The sequence below is a fragment of the Triturus cristatus genome, chromosome 3_2 (genome assembly GCF_964204655.1).
Source record: "Triturus cristatus chromosome 3_2, aTriCri1.1, whole genome shotgun sequence".
Lineage (NCBI taxonomy): Eukaryota > Metazoa > Chordata > Amphibia > Caudata > Salamandridae > Triturus > Triturus cristatus.
The window spans coordinates 484272400-484291253 of record NC_140584.1 but is presented as its reverse complement, the minus strand read 5'-3'; the positions used below and the strand labels follow the sequence as shown (position 1 = coordinate 484291253).

The window sequence follows — 18854 nt, the reverse complement described above, 5'->3', positions numbered from 1 at the left end:
AAAGGACACAGACAGGAACAGCAGTCTGCACTATGACAGTTTTCATCACTACTCATTGAAGACACACTTACCATTATCTCAATTCATTCGATTCAAGAGAATCACATCAGACCCGAATGACTTATCCTCCTCCATCGATAATCAGATCAAGAAATATTTAAAACGAGGATATCCTGAAAGTATATTACAGCATTCAAAGAATAAAGTTTTGTCCATGGACAGAGAACTTCTACTCAACAAAAAAGAAAAATCGGATAAAAAACTCACGGTATGCGTATTAAAATACTCAGCTCAATCCAAACAGATCACGACTATCATGAGAAAGCATTGGCCTCTTATCACAGAAGAACCAGATTTGCAACCACTGGTAGCTAACCAAATTACATTCGCATACAAGAGATCAAAAAACTTGAAAGAATTAATAAAGAAACAATCGAATCAAAGTGAAAAGATGATTCACAAAGGCATGTGTGGTAAATATTTAAATTACCTGTACTATTTTTATGCGGTAAAATTCAATACGAATAACTCAGTAAAAATAAGAGGCAGAATCCGTGGTATTCGAGGGTATAATAGGGTATTTATTCCTTACAAAGGAATGATGATGGTGATGGTTCGAACCAGGCAATCGAGTTCCGTCACCACGAAGGTTCAGGAAGGGATCAGCAATAGATTATTGACAAGTAATAGTATATTTAAGAAATACATTACATTAAGACAGATGCAGGAGGCGTAACAGCTTGATAATACAGATAAGAATATACATACGTAATGAAAAGGCGTAATAATAGGCGTGTACTAAAAACGTCATTATGATGATGACACAAATGGGTGGATCCATAAGAGAATCCTGCAAAGTCAGCAGAAAATACATGGCAGAGATGCGCGCGCAGCCGCATGACGTGTGATTGACGTGTAACTAGAGGGTGAAGGGAACTTGACATTTAGCCCTACATGTGGAGACAGAAGTCTGGGGTGTCAGGACAACCTAGTCCTAAATCATATCTAATATCTTGTGTTTAAGGAACTATATTATCTGGAAGGAAAGGTCTTCTTGGACAGATCCTATTCTATACTGACTGTTAGTGCGTGTACAAGGTCTAAGTGTCTACATGAGATGCGAGGGGGCATGGGCCTACCATGGTAACGAGAGTCATGAATTACTTGCACGGAGACAGTAAGGCCGGGCCCTTTGCTCTGCAGCTAGAGGGATGTTTACCTAAGCTATTTAGACAGGAATGCATTTCTTGAGGAGCGGAACAGATAACTTGAAGGCTGAATACAGTTTTTGGCAGGCAACAGGCCGGGCTTAGGCACCGTTAGCCGCGCAGGAAGTAAGACAAAGTTCATGGATACGGATGCAGGTCCAGGCTGGAGCATTCAGAGGCAGAAGCAAGAAAAGCTCGATGGCAGAATTCAGGGCCTACCTTGCCAGAGCTGGAAAACGTGAAAAGTATACCATATAAAGACGGTGGCAAGGCATACTTAGGAACGGAATATCTGGCCCATTCATGGCAGATATGAAAGAGTACATATTAACATTGGACACAATTGTATTTGCGTCTTCATAGCTTGAAGTGGAGGGAACATACATGTACTTGTAGCATGTACATGGAGCCGTTGGGGTCTAGATAGGGGACACAATTGACCATAAAAATTCATATTTCCTCATTCCCTCCTTGTCCCCTACGGACCCTCATGAAATATCGATCTTCAGAAATCCATCAATCTGTTCATGTAACATCATTTGCTCTTCTTTCTTCTTCCGGGATCTTGACTGAAAACTTGAACGTGGAATACACGATGTGGCACACAGGCCGCAAATCGCTGGTCCACATTGCAGACATAGGCAGCAACTGAATACTATGAGAAGGCCAATACCTAGGAGGGATAGGACTTTCCATCCCCAGGCTGACAACACGCTCCAGAACCAACCGGACCATGTCCAGGTGCCTGCATTCTGATGTATCTGGTTTGCAATCTTGTGAAGACGAGTTATGGCTTTATATACGGATGGCGCGTTTTCTGGGATGAAAACACAGCAACTTGATCCGATGACCCTACAAGCTCCGCCCCTATCTGCTAGGATGACGTCAAGGACAAGACGATTTTGGAGAACAACAATCCACATCGCAGACTGCTCCTCTGTTAAGTTGCCTAGGGCAAAGGTAGTTTCATTCACTACTGCTTCAAGGGTTCTGGTTAATCTACGTATCAGTTTACTATTTGAGACAACACCTATGTAAGGAAAGAGACCTTTATTGAAGTCTGTATATTGTTCCCATGCCGTTTCGGTGTAGTCAACAATCGGGATATCTCTCTGGGGTCTATGGTGTACTAGATTGCTATTTCTATGATAATCAGGAGGGGCTAGGAAAACAAGTGGCAAAAGGAATGCAATGTAACAGGTACCATCCCAGTCTGGAGGTAGACACATATATGCGGTATGACCACATATGAAGTAGGAATGACGGGAAGCTCTAAATGTAGACTTGCCTTTATCACTGAATTCGATCACAGTAGTACATTTACTATGACCCAGGTGTACTGAACCATTCTTTCTTACACAGAATTCACCTTTGACTGGTAATACGGACATAGCAGGCAAGACTAGTGTAGCGTCATATTCGACATTTAGAATCATGAGGTTAAGTGTAAAATTACCTAATCCATATACTTCATTTTCTAGATCAGTTCCTGTTCTTTTGGGAAGTCCCTCCTTGTTAGGATAACAGGCTTTAAGCAAAACTAAGTTCAGGTTTCCCCATACCCAGTTGCTCTGGTATACTACAGTGTTTGAATCTAAAGAGTTAATCAAACTAAACCATGCTCCACAGGAATCATTGTGTGTAAACGGATATGGAAAGAGAGGCAGAACTCCTTTGTATTTCTGATAGGGAGGGAGTCGGCCACATATCCAACAATTTGTAGCATTGCTGGTCTGATGGGAATGATGTAACATACTAATGAATGTGTTGTTGCGCAGCGCAAATCTATAGGACAACTCATGTGGAAGTAGTTCACTAAAAGAATGTTCGGCTGTAACATTGTAAGCACGCTTGAAAATAGGATAGTACATATGAAACAGTATACTTGCAGTAATAATAATAAGACTTAGAAAAAACATAATCAACAATGTCACTATACAGTGACTACGAAGTGATTTACAGTATGCATGTTTCTTGAGCTGTTTCTGTCTATTTCTCTCTCTATTTCGGTCTAGAGGATACATGTCAGAGACAAATTCAACCGATTCACCTTGGAGAGGACTTAAACAATCAAATTGTCTGACTTGCTAGACCTTAGTTTCAGTTTATAATTCTCACGCTCAGTCTTTTCAACCAGGGGGAGTTTTGAGTCAGTCTGTGAGGGAATGCAGGGCTGAACGTTTAAATCCGATGGTAGTCCATGAAATTTCTTGATATGGCTCGAGTGCAGCCACCCTTTGCGGCCCTCTATCTTCACGGCTGTCCTCGTGGTTAGTAAAACGAGTTTCGGTTGTTGCCAGCGAGGCTCCAACGGACTCCTCCTGTCGAAGTTTCTTACAAGCACTAGGTCTCCAGGAACCACGTCATGGGGCTTCACCTCAGTGTTATCGGGAAAGGCTGCAGCTACCTGTGAACGGCAAGATTGTAGTGCAGACATCAAGGAAGCAAGATAATCTGTCAGCATATTACAATCAACATCAGTTATTTTACGAGGTATAGGCGTCCCCCACATATTTGGTGGCCTACCGAAGACCACCTCGTACGGGGATAGCCCTGTGCGAGAATGTGCTACCATTCTCATGTAAAATAGTGCAACCGGTAAGGCTACTATCCAGTCGACACCTTTCTCTCTACAGATTTTTGCAAGTCGTATTTTCAGGGTCTGATTATGACGTTCCACGAGACCTGCTGCCTCGGGATGTCGGACACAGTGGAATTTCCATTGATAGCCTAACAAGAGTGAAATGTGTTTCATTAGCTCGGATGAGAACGGCTGGCCATTATCTGAGTACACGATACGGGGCAAACCATACCGTGGGAAGAATTCACGAACTAATTGTTTGGCAGTAGTCGGGGCAGTGTAATCTGAAACGGGATACGCCTCTGTCCAACGGGAAAGAGCGCATACAACTACGAGGACATATTTGAATCCTCGACATCGTTCCATCTGGATATAATCCATCTGGAGGACTTCAAAAGGGTGATCGGGAGGTTGAAATCCACCCTGCTCTACAGGTACGCCTTTACCTGGGTTGAACTGACAACAAATCATACAAGTTCGGACTTTGTTTGGCTGCAGCTCGTAAGTTTTTGTTGAACCAAATGTGTTGAATACTGTCTAACATAGCTTTTTCTCCTAGATGTGCTGGACTATGTATTGTGTTAATGATAACTTGAACCATTGAGTCGGGGAGAAACCATATAGATTTTCCCTTCGTCATCCATCCCTGATCGGTTTGGATCCCTCCTAATTCAGTCCATTTCTTTATTTCCTCTGGTGTAGCATGTGTCTGTATGTCAATTACATCAAGAGCGGGATCCTTAACTGTCATGCAGTGTGTCGGCGTCGGAACTATTGTCTTTGTGCAGTCAGTGGCATGAGTCTGATTCTGTGCTGTTTGCTTAGCTGTTCGGTCTGCTAGGTCGTTACCCTGGGAAATAATATCGGTGACTTTTGTATGGGCTTTGCACTTCATGATAGATATTGAAGTAGGTAGATGTATTGCATCTAATAGAGCTTGAATGAGGGGACCGTGTTGAATGTTGGCACCGTGAGAAGTCAAATAACCTCTCTCTCGCCAAAGGACTCCGAAGTCGTGTACGACTCCGAAAGCATAACGTGAATCTGTGTATATGTTAACTTTTCTATTCTTGGCTTGAATACAGGCTTGTGTCAGAGCAATAAGCTCTGCTGCTTGAGCTGATAATGTGTCGATACAATTTGTTTCAATGACTTCGGTGTCTGTCGTGACTGCATAGGCGGCCACTAACTTTCCTGTACTTGTTCTCATACATGAACCATCTACATAAAGCGTCAGGTCCGGATCTGGTAATGGGACACCTGTCAAATCTTGTCTGGGTTTCGTCGTAATAGTAATGACTTCAATACAATCATGTGCCAGTGGGTCTGTTCCACTTAATGGCAAAAGTGTGGCAGGATTTAATGTACTACAACGTCTGATTTCTATGTGTGGCTGAAACAATGTCAATTCGTAACCTGTCAGTCGTGCTATAGTCAAGTGTTGTGTCTGTGTCCGGTTCAAGAGAACCTCTACTGCGTGTGGTACTTGTACTGTCAATTGATGCCCTAATACTATGGAATCGCTTTGCCTAATCGCTAGAGCTGTCGCTGCAACTGATTTCAGACACGCAGGAAGAGCCTGAGCTACGGGATCTAATGTGCTAGAAAAGTAAGCACATGGCTTGTGTGATCCTGCTAGTTCCTGCGTGAGTACTGACAAAGCAGTACCTTCACGTTCTGTAACAAAGAGTGTAAAAAGCTTACTGTAACATGGTGTCGCTAAAACAGGTGCTTGGCATAAAGCTTTCTTTAAGTCTTCAAAAGCTTGTGTATGTTCTGGAGTCCAAGGGAGGACAGTCGATGTCGCTGCCTCCTGGGTTGTCAACTGAATGAGTGGTTTAGCTAAAAATGCATATTGGGGAATCCACTGCCTACAGTACGAAGTGAGGCCTATGAAGGCCCGTACCTCCTTTTGTGTCTTGGGTGGTGGCATGTTTACAATTAACTGGATACGATCAGGTGTGAGCTGTCTCCCCCATTTGGACAGCAAGTGCCCTAGGTACACAACTTGCTGGGCACAAAATTGCAGCTTTGAAGGGGACACCTTGTGCCCCTTGTCGGCTAAGAAATGTAAAACCGTCAGTGATGCTTTTTCACATTCGGGTTCGCTTCGGGCGGTGATCAGCAGATCATCGACATACTGAAGCAGTGCAGTGTTAACAGGCATGTGGATACTGTCAAGTTGTCTTTTCAGTGCTTGGCTGTAGATGCTAGGACTTTCTGTAAATCCTTGAGGTGCGCGTGCAAATTTAAAACTTCGTCCATTTAAACTGAATCCGAACAAATATTGGCTTTCCGGATCGATTGGGACGCTGAAGAAGGCGTTCTTGAGGTCAATTACAGTAAAGAACGTTGCCTCTGAATCAATAGCTGTCAGTAATGAAGAAATATCTGGGACCACGGGATATTGTGGTACAATGCATTTATTCAATTCTCGCAGATCAATAACTAATCGATATACTGGGGGTGCTTTTGGGTCGGTTCGTTTAAGAATCGGAATAATCGGAGAATTACATACATTGGAGTCGGTTTCTACAACCACTCCTTGTGCAATGAGCTCGTCAATGATTTGCAGTAAAGCCACTACAGCATCTGGCGGTAATTTGTATTGTCGCATTCGTGGTAGTACCACTCCTGTTTTGAGTGTAACTCGATATGGTGTAATGTGCATACAACCTACATCAGTAGGGCCTTGCGCCCATAAATGTGCAGGTAGATTCTGTAACCGGTGATCCATGTCTCTAGACACGTAGTGACCTTTAAAGTCACGCAAAAATAGTCGTACTCCATCCGGAGAACAGCATATTATAGCTCCTAGAGCTTTCAATGTTTTTATACCTAACAAGTTTTCTGGGCATGATTTCGTAAGCAATAGATCTGTAGTTCGTGTCAATGGACCGACTGTGAATGCAAGTGGTTGCGATACTTCGTTAATAGTGGGCTTTCCTGAAAAACCAAGGGATATATTTTGTGAGCCTGAGAGGGGTGCCCCTGGGACTTCATCGTGACTTATAGTTGTTCTGCTTGCCCCTGTGTCGAGTAGGAACTTTCTGTCTTTCCCTAATACTTGACTCTGTACATAAGGACCCTCTTGATCTACAGGGACCTCAATAAGGGGTAAGCCAACTTCCCTCTCTAGGCTATTTCATGTGTAGCGCTGATACTCTGGATAGTCATTTTGTGCATACTGGTACATCTGCTGTGTCGTGTTCTGTGTTGCAGCAATAGGCTGTGGCTGTTGTTGCGGTACGGTCTGTTGTGCAGCTTGCATAGGCTGTATATTCTGAGGTACTTGTTGTTGGATCTGATCCTGTCTAGGCGGACGTGGTCTCTCCTTGGTTTTACCCGTGGAGATATTATGTTTCAGAACTGCACAATCGTTTATATAATGACCTGGCTGTTTACAATAGTTGCATGTCCCTTTAACGGGAACCGCTGAATTACTGGCCGTACCTTTTTTATGACCGTCAACTGGAACTGACTGAGCGACAAGCATTTTCATTTTCGTGTCTTTCATACGTCTTTGTTCGTGTTCTTGTTCTTCTCTAATTCTATTCTGGTGATACTGTAACATTTGCAACATTTGTGAAGGAGTGTTAGCTTGCCAAGTGCTCTCAACTTTCAATACTCTGTTTTTAACTTGCGGCATGGAATTCTCGACTAGTTTAGTTACAAAAAGGTGTGGATATGACTCACTATTTGCTTTCAAGCCGCTATTAATACCAAAGCATTTTTCAAATCGGGAATAAAAATCACTAGTGTCTTCATCGGGTTTCTGTTTACAAGCTGAGATTGCTCCCCAATCTTCCTTTTTCGTAGTTAACAAACGTGGCAATACTTGCACTAATAGACCTGGCAATGCTTTTGTTTTGTCCCCAAGCCCTACGCCTGCAGATCGGTTATTTTCTTCATTTTCTAATGCGGTCCAATCAATCTTTTGGTCTCCCACCTCCCATTCTTTTTCCTTGAGTTTCTCATAAATACCGGCAGGCAATAATACTTTCAATATTTTCATAATGTCAGGATAGGTATAATCACCCATGAGTAACATGTCCTTTAGTTCACGGTGGAAACCTGCTGGATCTTTGTCATGGCTGGGCACTAATTTTTTCATTTCCAATAGTTCTATTTTGGTTATGGGCGTGTACACAAACACGCGTCTAAACGTATTGTCATCATTCCTGACTGGGTGTACTTCGCGTAAGGGATTCTGTCTGTCTATGTGATACGTTTTTCTTTCCACGGTGGGAACTGAAACATGTTCTGGGCATACGAAGACAATGTACTGATGTCGATATTCTAGAATTTCTTTAATTAAATCAGTACCTGAACCTCTCCATTTATTCGTGAGTAATTCTATCAGTATATCAGGTAGGGGACCAGGATCGGAGTGTTGGCTTCTATACAATATAAGGAGGTGTTGTATCATGTATATACCAGCTAAACGCTGTTCGTCTGGGGTAAGATTCAGAAACGTGTGTGCTAGCGCATCATCACTATATTTTTCAGAACTGTCAGCCCATTGTACGGCTGACCTGGCTAATTCTTGTTCATCCATAGAATCGAGCATATGATACCCCCTTCGGTCTCGGAGTAATTTATCAGCAGTCTGGAATAGGTGTTCAGGGGACCTTGCATTTAACATAGGGGCTTGAAAATGTCTGCTACATTCTGGACGTATCGGACGCATTGGATCATTGAAGTGTCTGGTATTGTTACAAGATCTTCCCCTACCTACATAAGCTACCGTTTCTAATTGTCCCGTGGGCATTTCTGATTCTTCCTCCTCCTCTCCCTCTGATTCAGTTTTGTCTGCCTCTAATCTGTTTTCATGTATTCGTTCTATTTCTTTTCTGATCTTTCGGCACATAGCTACTATACACTTCTGTTTATCATGTTTCCCTTCTGATATATTCTGACCCCATCTGGTAAGCACTTGCATTTCATCCTGATCTACCTCAGGCCTATCTCTGTTTCTGATCAAACAGTTTATGAGGAAACTTAACAGCAGTTTCTGTATATCTACTTTCTGGTATTCCATGGCTTTGTCAATACTGTCAGGGCCTTGCCCTGATTGGACAAAGTGATATATATTGTCCAGATGAGCAACCATTCCTGGTAGTGTCATTAAATATGTGGACGCTCGTCGTATACGTAGTGATGACAGCAACATTCTGTCATTTTTACCGGGCACTGGATCATATCTACAATCCACAAGATGTTCCTTAAACATACCGGATCTTACTGTTTGAGGTGTATGTTGATATGCTAAATCTCTAAAGGACAATTTATTTCCTTGCGGTGGCGTGGAAAAAATCGCTGTCGCACCTCCTGTTGCTCCTTCTGAGGTGCTCGGCGCGAAAGGATTCGTTGAATGTGAGGTAGAGGCGGTAGATGTAGGAAGAGTGGTAGAAACAGATGAAACTGTTGAAATGTGAGGAGGAGTTTGTTGTTGCGGAGTTGGGGGTGGATGATCTTGGGGTTGAGTGTCGTTAACGGGTGGTGTGCGTGGCTGCACACCATTAGCATATTCGGGGGCTGCATCGTCTAAATAGGAAGAAAGGAAAATGTCTTTTGCGGTCTTGGGATGTACTTTAATCGGGAGTAACGGAGGTGGCAGATCTTCTGGTACCTCCAAAGTGGCCTTAGGCAAACCCTCGGCCAGAAGAGGATACATACCATTCATAAGAGTGTTTCGTTGTCTGTCTACTTGTTCTGATTTTACTCGGGTACCTTCATCAATTAATATGTTTTCTCGGGCTTTTTCTGAATCTTCCCTACTTTTCTCTTCCTTTCTGAGCGCTTTCTCTGTGCGCCTATGCGATTCTTTACGCCATAATTCAATGGCATCCTTCTGTGACTGTCTGGCTTTCTTTTTCCATAACGCTTCTTCTATTCTCATGATGCAATCTGCATCCATGTTCCAGCAGCGGGCCATCTCTGACTCTCTGCCAAATCCTTGGTGTAGTCCACCCATAGATCAAGATATAATACGGCATCTAGGCCATGTTTATGGTACATAAAGTACCCTGGAGTGTCCCTAGGTGGGATAGGAACAGCTTCCTCGAGTATCCCTTTTCTAGTTTTTATCTGTCTTAATTTTGAAAATAACGGCATCTTGAACCTTGTTACTTAATTCTTACTCGGCTTTTGAACACAATAATTACAATAAACACAATAATGAAGATCAAACAATCACTCATACCACGACATTTAAAACATATCAAAACATTTTAGAACGAACAATAATAATTAGAATAAAACTAGTTAACTGCATAATACTAAATATACTGTATGTACTGCTAAACAGCACAGATACACTGCTAAAACAGTGCAGACCAGGTCTGTGTACCCAGACCCGTCTTGACCGGCACAAACTAATGTGTACGTCTAGATGCGTCCTCAGCAACGGTACTCACCGGGAAGCACGGAACGGAAGGCCTCGGAAGTCTGGACTGGACTAGACCAAACTGGACTGGACTCGACTCGTGACTTAGATACTTCGGAACTTCGGAATCTGGTGGGCCTCTGTATACCTCGGATCTTGCTCTCTCAGCTAGGCTCTGGTCGGGATTCTCCGCACTCCTCACCGCCTCGTCTGGGTGTTGATCGCAGCCTCAGTCGCCCCCGCTGGCCTGAGGGAGATACAGGAAATCCTGCGGGTACGCGTAATTGTCCGTCCGGCTGTGGCAGGAGACCGGGTCTGCAACGCACCTCCGGCGCGTGGGGTGTGAGAGGTGTCCCTGTTCGGGCGCCAATTTTGTGGTAAATATTTAAATTACCTGTACTATTTTTATGCGGTAAAATTCAATACGAATAACTCAGTAAAAATAAGAGGCAGAATCCGTGGTATTCGAGGGTATAATAGGGTATTTATTCCTTACAAAGGAATGATGATGGTGATGGTTCGAACCAGGCAATCGAGTTCCGTCACCACGAAGGTTCAGGAAGGGATCAGCAATAGATTATTGACAAGTAATAGTATATATAAGAAATACATTACATTAAGACAGATGCAGGAGGCGTAACAGCTTGATAATACAGATAAGAATATACATACGTAATGAAAAGGCGTAATAATAGGCGTGTACTAAAAACGTCATTATGATGATGACACAAATGGGTGGATCCATAAGAGAATCCTGCAAAGTCAGCAGAAAATACATGGCAGAGATGCGCGCGCAGCCGCATGACGTGTGATTGACGTGTAACTAGAGGGTGAAGGGAACTTGACATTTAGCCCTACATGTGGAGACAGAAGTCTGGGGTGTCAGGACAACCTAGTCCTAAATCATATCTAATATCTTGTGTTTAAGGAACTATATTATCTGGAAGGAAAGGTCTTCTCGGACAGATCCTATTCTATACTGACTGTTAGTGCGTGTACAAGCGTCTAAGTGTCTACATGAGATGCGAGGGGGCATGGGCCTACCATGGTAACGAGAGTCATGAATTACTTGCACGGAGACAGTAAGGCCGGGCCCTTTGCTCTGCAGCTAGAGGGATGTTTACCTAAGCTATTTAGACAGGAATGCATTTCTTGAGGAGCGGAACAGATAACTTGAAGGCTGAATACAGTTTTTGGCAGGCAACAGGCCGGGCTTAGGCACCGTTAGCCGCGCAGGAAGTAAGACAAAGTTCATGGATACGGATGCAGGTCCAGGCTGGAGCATTCAGAGGCAGAAGCAAGAAAAGCTCGATGGCAGAATTCAGGGCCTACCTTGCCAGAGCTGGAAAACGTGAAAAGTATACCATATAAAGACGGTGGCAAGGCATACTTAGGAACGGAATATCTGGCCCATTCATGGCAGATATGAAAGAGTACATATTAACATTGGACACAATTGTATTTGCGTCTTCTTAGCTTGAAGTGGAGGGAACATACATGTACTTGTAGCATGTACATGGAGCCGTTGGGGTCTAGATAGGGGACACAATTGACCATAAAAATTCATATTTCCTCACATGAAAAGATGTGAAAATTGCACACATTGCAATAATGTGATAACGGGTCAACAGTTCAGACATCCCATGACTGGGCAAATGATTCCACTCCTGCACTCCAGCACTTGTGACACGAAAGGAGTAATTTATGGAATAAAATGTCCCTGTGGTAAATTATACGTGGGCCAGACAGAACGTAAGATAAAAATCAGGATCACAGAACATAAAAGCAATATTAGAAATAAAAATCGAAAGTCCACACTGGCTATGCACTGGATAGAAGCTGGTCATAATATTGCGCAACTACAATTTACCATACTAGAAGTGATCAAACCAAATTCATCGATGGACATCCACAAACAGAGACTGAGAGCAGAATACTTCCGGATTAGGAAAATGGGCAGCTTGCAACCGGCAGGAATTAATGACAGAATTGAACTATCCTGTTTTTTATAAACCATTGAGGAATAATTGTTTGATTTCCTGCATGGACAGTACAATTTTAACATGATTGAATTAACAGGACATTTGCTGATGGTATCACTAATTTGTATCGTTTAGTGCACTTAATCTTAAATTATTATTATTATTTTTTTTTTTTTTTGATTCATTGGTAATCACGGAATTAATTTAAAAACACATTAGATTTTTTTCATAACATTGTAGATTTCCTATTAGGTTCTTCTGTAGAAGCATCACAAGCGCGGTATATATCGCTTTAACTATTGGTTATAGGTGCGACTTGTTAGCGCGCTTCTAACCAATTAAGTAACACATAATATAAGGTAGACACACGTCATATTACTAACAGAACCCTGATTGGTAGAGATAGAAGCGGGATTATTGTAAACACGGAAGTTGGTAACCGATAGGTTCCGTGAATTACTGCACGCTATTGGTTGTTAGCGCGACTTGTCAGCGCGCTCTCAACCAATTAAGTCAACCATAAATACCGGAGGCATACGTTCAATCGTAAACAGAACCCGGATTGACAGAGGGAGAGGCGGGAGTTTTGCCACACACGGAAGTAAGTAACCTAAAGGATTTATTAAGTATTGTCACGCTATTTCACATTCTTCGTTTTATAGATTGAATATTTAGTCACCAAAAGTATATAATAGCAAGCCGTTACTAAAATGGAACAAACACGAGCACAACACGTTTAACTTGATTTAGACCATTCTTTCACATTCACGTTTACAAGTTATAGGGTAGCGCAGCAACCTTTCTTTTCGTCATGATACAGATAGGAGTCAACTTTCAAACCCCACCAGTTTAAACATCAAAGAATAATGAAAATTAAAATATATGAGACTTGGGGGACAGATTGCATTAAGGTTCATTGAATATATTAATTCATCAATACATTGGACAGAGTTTAATATGTAAATAATAAGAGCATATCACTGAATAGCTCATTATATTTTCTTTATTTTTTCCGTTTCTGACCCCTGAAGAAGGGTCTTTTTTGTTGACCCGAAATGCATTGGGTTGTGTGCATATGCAGAACGAATATGTTTCTTTACTAAAGAGATGTGAAAATATCACAACATGAAAAACAGAAATGAAATAAAAGATATGAATGCAAAGTTGGATTGAATTGGATGGAATTCTTTATTGAACAGATCAAATGTAAACAAGCCCTCAATAGGTCCAAGTATAATTGTGCGCACCTCCAACTTGGAAGTGAGAGGCAATAGCAAACAATCCCACAGTGTCCTCTTTGCCTAAATCCAAGATGGTAAAACCCTTCTCCCCTTGAGCAGAGTTTATGTCCCCTCCCCAGAGATGTGCCAGGGAATTGAGCAACCCCTCCTCTGTGGTCACTTCAAACCAGCACTGGGGGAAGCTCCACTCCCACTGTGATTGGAGCCTGTCTGGCTGTGGAAAATACTTACGGGCCCTGTCTAGGTGTCAGATAACATTTGCCTGTGACAGAGTAGGCCTTCTTTGAAGTTATTCAAGTTCCTGGGCACAGCCCAAATGTTTATCCTGCTGGAGGAACATAAACACTTCCCTATACCCAAGCCTTTGTCTCCACTCTGGGAGAAGTTTTGACACCTCTTCTAGAGGGCAATTCAGCTTCTGGCTGACAGTTGGAGCTCATGCAAATGGCCTCCAGAGGCATTAAGCAGAGAAAAGGTAACTTTCCAAAAGTATTTTTTTCCTTAATAATTATTACAAATTAGATTTTACCATTAATTTGGATTTCGATAACTTTTAAAGCGACTCATCAAGTTATATTTCTAGCTGTTTACTAACTGAAATTAGCATTATTACGTGTAATAATGGAAGCAAGTGTTTTGTCACTTACTTTAGTGAAAATATGTTTCGAGCTTTTCACTGTAAAGACCTATTTAACATTACATTTCCACATGTCCTACTTCCAAACACTATGCACCCTGCCTCATTGACTGTAAGGCCTACTTAGGAGTGACTTATTCATATTTAAAACATTTTGATATGTTAAAGGGGGATATTTTGACTGGTGGAATTGAAATTGCAGTTTAAAAGCTGCTTTGGTCAGGCTATAGTGGTAGACGTGAAGCCATGTTTTGCAATGTCACTGCACTGGTTAGCAGAGGTAAAGTGCACAGTTCTATAGCCCACAAACACAGTTAAGGCAAACATCTGGGGGTGCACCATGCAAATGATGGTAATTTCTTAAAGATTTGAAAAGTCCTGTAGATTGGGATAGATTGAATAGTTTACTGCACAAATGGCTGTATCTTTGTGTGTAGCTCAGATATGAGAAGTATGAAGTGTTAGAGAAAATGGCAGTTTTACTATACTCTGCAGAAATTAACATATTTTATGTAGATTTCTCAGATGAGTGCCATGGTTGCCCTAATGATAAGGAAGCTTGGGTATCGTATTTTTGTTAACTTGTCCCACATGTAACACATAATGTTGATTGTTCACTTATTTGGCAATATGTGGTGAATTGTGGTAAATCTTTCATCATACATAGCGGGCTATACCAGCCATTAAAGGCCCACTCCAGCATTAAAGGCCCAAGCCAAAGGCGGGCCCCTTAACAGGGAGCAGGCCTTTAATGGCCGGTAGAGCCCACTACAGAGGGCTCTAAGGCTATTAGAACATTCCACTTCTAGGGGTCAGAATGTTATAATGTGTAAAACAGAGGCCTCATTGAGCTTGAGAAGATTGAAATCCCTTCGGCTCTGTGAGGCCCTTTGTTCACAGCAACAGCTGTGAACAAATAATGGAATGTTGGCGCTCCGGGCTTCTACAGGCCAGAAGAAGCCCGGAGCACACCATTGTTTTCAGCGGAGCTCCCAACGTTCCAATTTTCTAATAATTTTTAAAGTATCATTTGATAGCACTTCTGCTGCTGGCTATTTTATGCACATGAAAATATATTATGCCATATCTGTAATCAGTATGTTCTTCATGTTTGTTGTTTAAGCCTTTAATAGTGTCTTTTTGGATATAAAATATTGTTGTTTCTGCTTCTTTGGCAGCCCCCGAAGTTATAAATGCCCACGATTATAGTCAACAGTGTGACATTTGGAGCATAGGTGTCATCATGTACATATTGTAAGTAGTCTACTTGGTTTTCATTTAAATTATATGTATATATGTTTGCTGGGGAAAAAGTAAAGAATTGGCGCACCAAGCATTTGGACTGTTGTTGATTTACGTTTTAGGGTTCGGCAGTTTACACTGTTTTCTGTCTCACTTTGTTTTGTGCGCAATCATATTTGAGCCTGTAGTGACTTTTCTTTGCACTCAGATTTCTCCATCATATTTATTTTTTCTTTCTTTAATTTATGAGGTAATCATCAACATAATCACTCTGTAAATCGTTTTTGAATTTTTGTTTTCTGTATACATTTTGTAAACAAATTAGTGGAGTATTGTAGTATTGTTGCATTTTTACATCACTAATATTGAAGTTGTTTATGCCAGTTTGGTTCTGTTTGATAATCTCAGGATAAATGACTAGAAGTTTTGTTGTGAACAGTCCCTCTAAGATTGATTCCACATTAATAGCGTAACCTTCCTCTTTTTCAACATTGCATTACTTTGACTTTAATAGTGATCTGGTGGAGGCTGGCTTAGTATATGGTGCTCACTTATGTAAGTGTAGCACCCTGCACTAGGCCAGACAACCCTTATGGTGATTTTAGTGGTCTTAGACCACCTTAGAAAGCTCTCTAAGTGGTAGCTGTGGAGAGCAGCCTTCAGGCTTAGTCCAGACGGAGTGTAAAGCAGCTTGTTTTACCAGATTTTAATCTTATTAGTATAGGTTAAGTGAAAAGAAAACACAGTGTATTTATAAAAATAGGTATTTATGATAAGGCACTCACTAACACACAATGATATCTCCTACCCGGAGAAATAACACAGTGCACGTAATACTTTGCAATAAAAATAGGTAAGTAGCACGAATACACAGTGGTCGCCCGGGGGGAGATCAAACTATATACTAAAAGAGAGGGATGCGAATCAAGACTTGAGTCAAGACTGTACCCAGGAGACGTAGAAGTGTTGGGGACCCAATGAACCACCTGAGGTAAGTACCCAGGAACCCCACGGAGGCCGTGTGCAGTCTGGGAACACGGCTACGTACTCCATTCAAGTCAATGGGTAAGTTGCAGTTGCAATTTTAAAGAGGAAGGATCTTCCCAGTGGACATTGAAGAAACCTGTGGAAGACAGAAGGTTGGAGAGCCACCCCACCCGTGGATACCCTAGGAACCAGGATACCTACACTAGGGAAGCCAGGTGCACAGGTGTGAAGTGGTGTCAGAAACTGCTGTCTAACTTAATGGAGGACTTCACGAAGATGCCGCTGTTTCAGAAGGTGAAAGTGTCTGGTGGAACCCAAAGGGGGATTCAAGTTGAGAAGTACCTGCAAGCAGAGGGGACAGAGTCTATGCCACCCAGGAGTGACCAGGAGGCACGGGAGACTAATGTCCACCGATGTTGAGTGATTCAGGAGAGTTGTCAATGACCTTGGGGCTGCAGCTGTGTGGACCAGGCGATGCTGTGGAACACCAGGAGCCGTTCATGAGTTGTCCGACGTCGGATGACAAGAGCTGAAGGGGTGGTGTCAGTCGGGGGCACCAACAAGCCGTGGCAACCGCAAACAACGTGCAAGCGAAAAAGGTGCAGAGTTAGGACCAGCAAGGTCCAAGTGACTCACCACAAGCAGGGGAGTCGGAGTAGGCCCCAAGCAATCAGGGGAGCCCACTGGAGTCAAGGGAGGCCCTGGACTGGGCCCGAAGATCTCTGGAGACGAGAGATGCCCCGCCTTAGCAACAGCCAGCTGACGAGGTGCACAGGGACTCTGTTCCGCGTGTGTTGACGAGGGATCCTGGCCTCAGACTCCGTCTGATGACAGTGCAGGCCTCGAGGAAGTTGCAGAACTGCCACCTGTGTTATTGAACTTGTCGTAGTCCATGGGAGCATAGGATCAGCAAATCGGTCGGCTACGTTGCGGCACCTGCGGATGCAGAGGACCGACTCCTTCACTCCAAGGGAGATTCCTTCTGGTGTCTTTGGATGTCCAGAGGCCCTGGATGGAACCTGTATGGAGCATGGATACTGATGGTGCAGCGGGCTTGCAGAATTAAGAGATCTGGAGTAGACAGTGTCTTCCCGGTTACAGTCTTGGTTCCCAAAGCAAAGTCCAATGCAGGCAGTCTGATGCGGTCAATCCAATGTGGTCAGTAGGACTCGGTCAGAATGTCCAGACGGTTGATGAGGACGCGGAGTTAGATCGGAATCAAATGCCACGACGAATCTAGGGACCCACCCTCAGGAAAGCTCTCAAGTACCCTAAGGAAAGGGTTGGTATGATTCAGGGGTCCCGCCCAGAGGAGTGGCTGGCTAGTGGGGAGGATACTCCTATGTCCTTTGTCCAGTTTCAGGCCAGAGCAGGAGCCAACGGCTCCCTAAACTGGCTTGAGCTGGAATATGCGAGGAGGGCAGAATCGTGTCTCAGGTTGGCAGCAGCTCTAGCTTGCTGACTGATTCTGGAAGACTGGTTACCAGGAGCACAGAGGACCTCTAGAAGAAGCTTTACAGTGCATGGAATCATACCTCTCACACCGTTTACAGTGTGAGGGTATGATTCCAACATGTTTACAGCCAGTTTAGAGATTGTCATCACGTAATGACGCATGGCCACTCTATATGTCGTAACGGCGAGATGCACTTACAACCTGGGAGAATGGACTCCGAAGATTGTAGGAGTACCTTGCTCATGGAGGGGCACCCTCACACTTCGAACCAAGCACCCTGCCTTCAGGATTGAGAGGCCTACCTTAGGGATGACTTATAGGTTTTAAGTGTAGTGACCTCAGATATAGGGAAACCTATATCTGTCGTAAGTGGTGCTAGCATCAGCTTACACAGGCTGCAATGGAAGGCCTGGAGTCACAATTTGAACGGTCTCTCATAGATGGCATAATACATGCTTCAGCCCATGGGAGACCTCTGATGTACTTAGGCCCTGGGTACCATATACTTGGGACTTATAAGGGTACACCAGTAGCCAATTTGAGGGGTACCCAAGTCTTTACCATAGCCAATTTAGGAGAGAAAGCACAGAGACTGGGTCCTGATTAGCAGGATCCCAGTCAGACTAGTCATAAACAGGAAAACACCAGGCAAAAAGTGGGGGTAACCATAAAAGCAGATCCTACTTTCCTACATGGACCGTTTTGCTACATTCAATAAACTTTGACTTCAGGAGCACTCCCTTTGAAACACCAGGCAAAAAGTGGGGGTAACCATAAAAGCAGATCCTACTTTCCTACATGGACCGTTTTGCTACATTCAATAAACTTTGACTTCAGGAGCACTCCCTTTGAAACCGAGGGAGCATGTACTTGAACACAAGTAGAACCATTCTACAAAATGAGGGAGTGTATCAAAGCAGCGCCCTACCGATCTTTCCTTGCTTTGCACATGCGCCTGCTATTAGCACCTTTCACCTGTACACACACGTGTTTTTCCCCTTGATTTAAAGAATGCTGAATTTTATTAATTAAAAAGAAAAGTACGAAACTGATTGTTAAACGATTGTGGAGGGAGGTGATAAACTTAAAAAGTCAAACTAATGCAATTTCTATCTAAATAAACATACCTGGC

The 18854-nt window shown here is 43.0% G+C and overlaps 1 protein-coding gene across 5 annotated transcripts in view; it reads left to right on the top strand.

The window, feature by feature from the left end:
• Window positions 1-18854, top strand: part of STK33 (serine/threonine kinase 33) — a 1543521-nt gene that overhangs the window by 956920 nt on the left and 567747 nt on the right. For all 5 annotated transcript variants that reach the window (XM_085648124.1, XM_085648123.1, XM_085648121.1 and 2 more), the window contains one exon: window positions 15216-15291. In XM_085648124.1, coding sequence (XP_085504250.1) covers window positions 15216-15291 — 76 coding nt within the window. The remainder of the gene's footprint in view (window positions 1-15215; window positions 15292-18854) is intronic.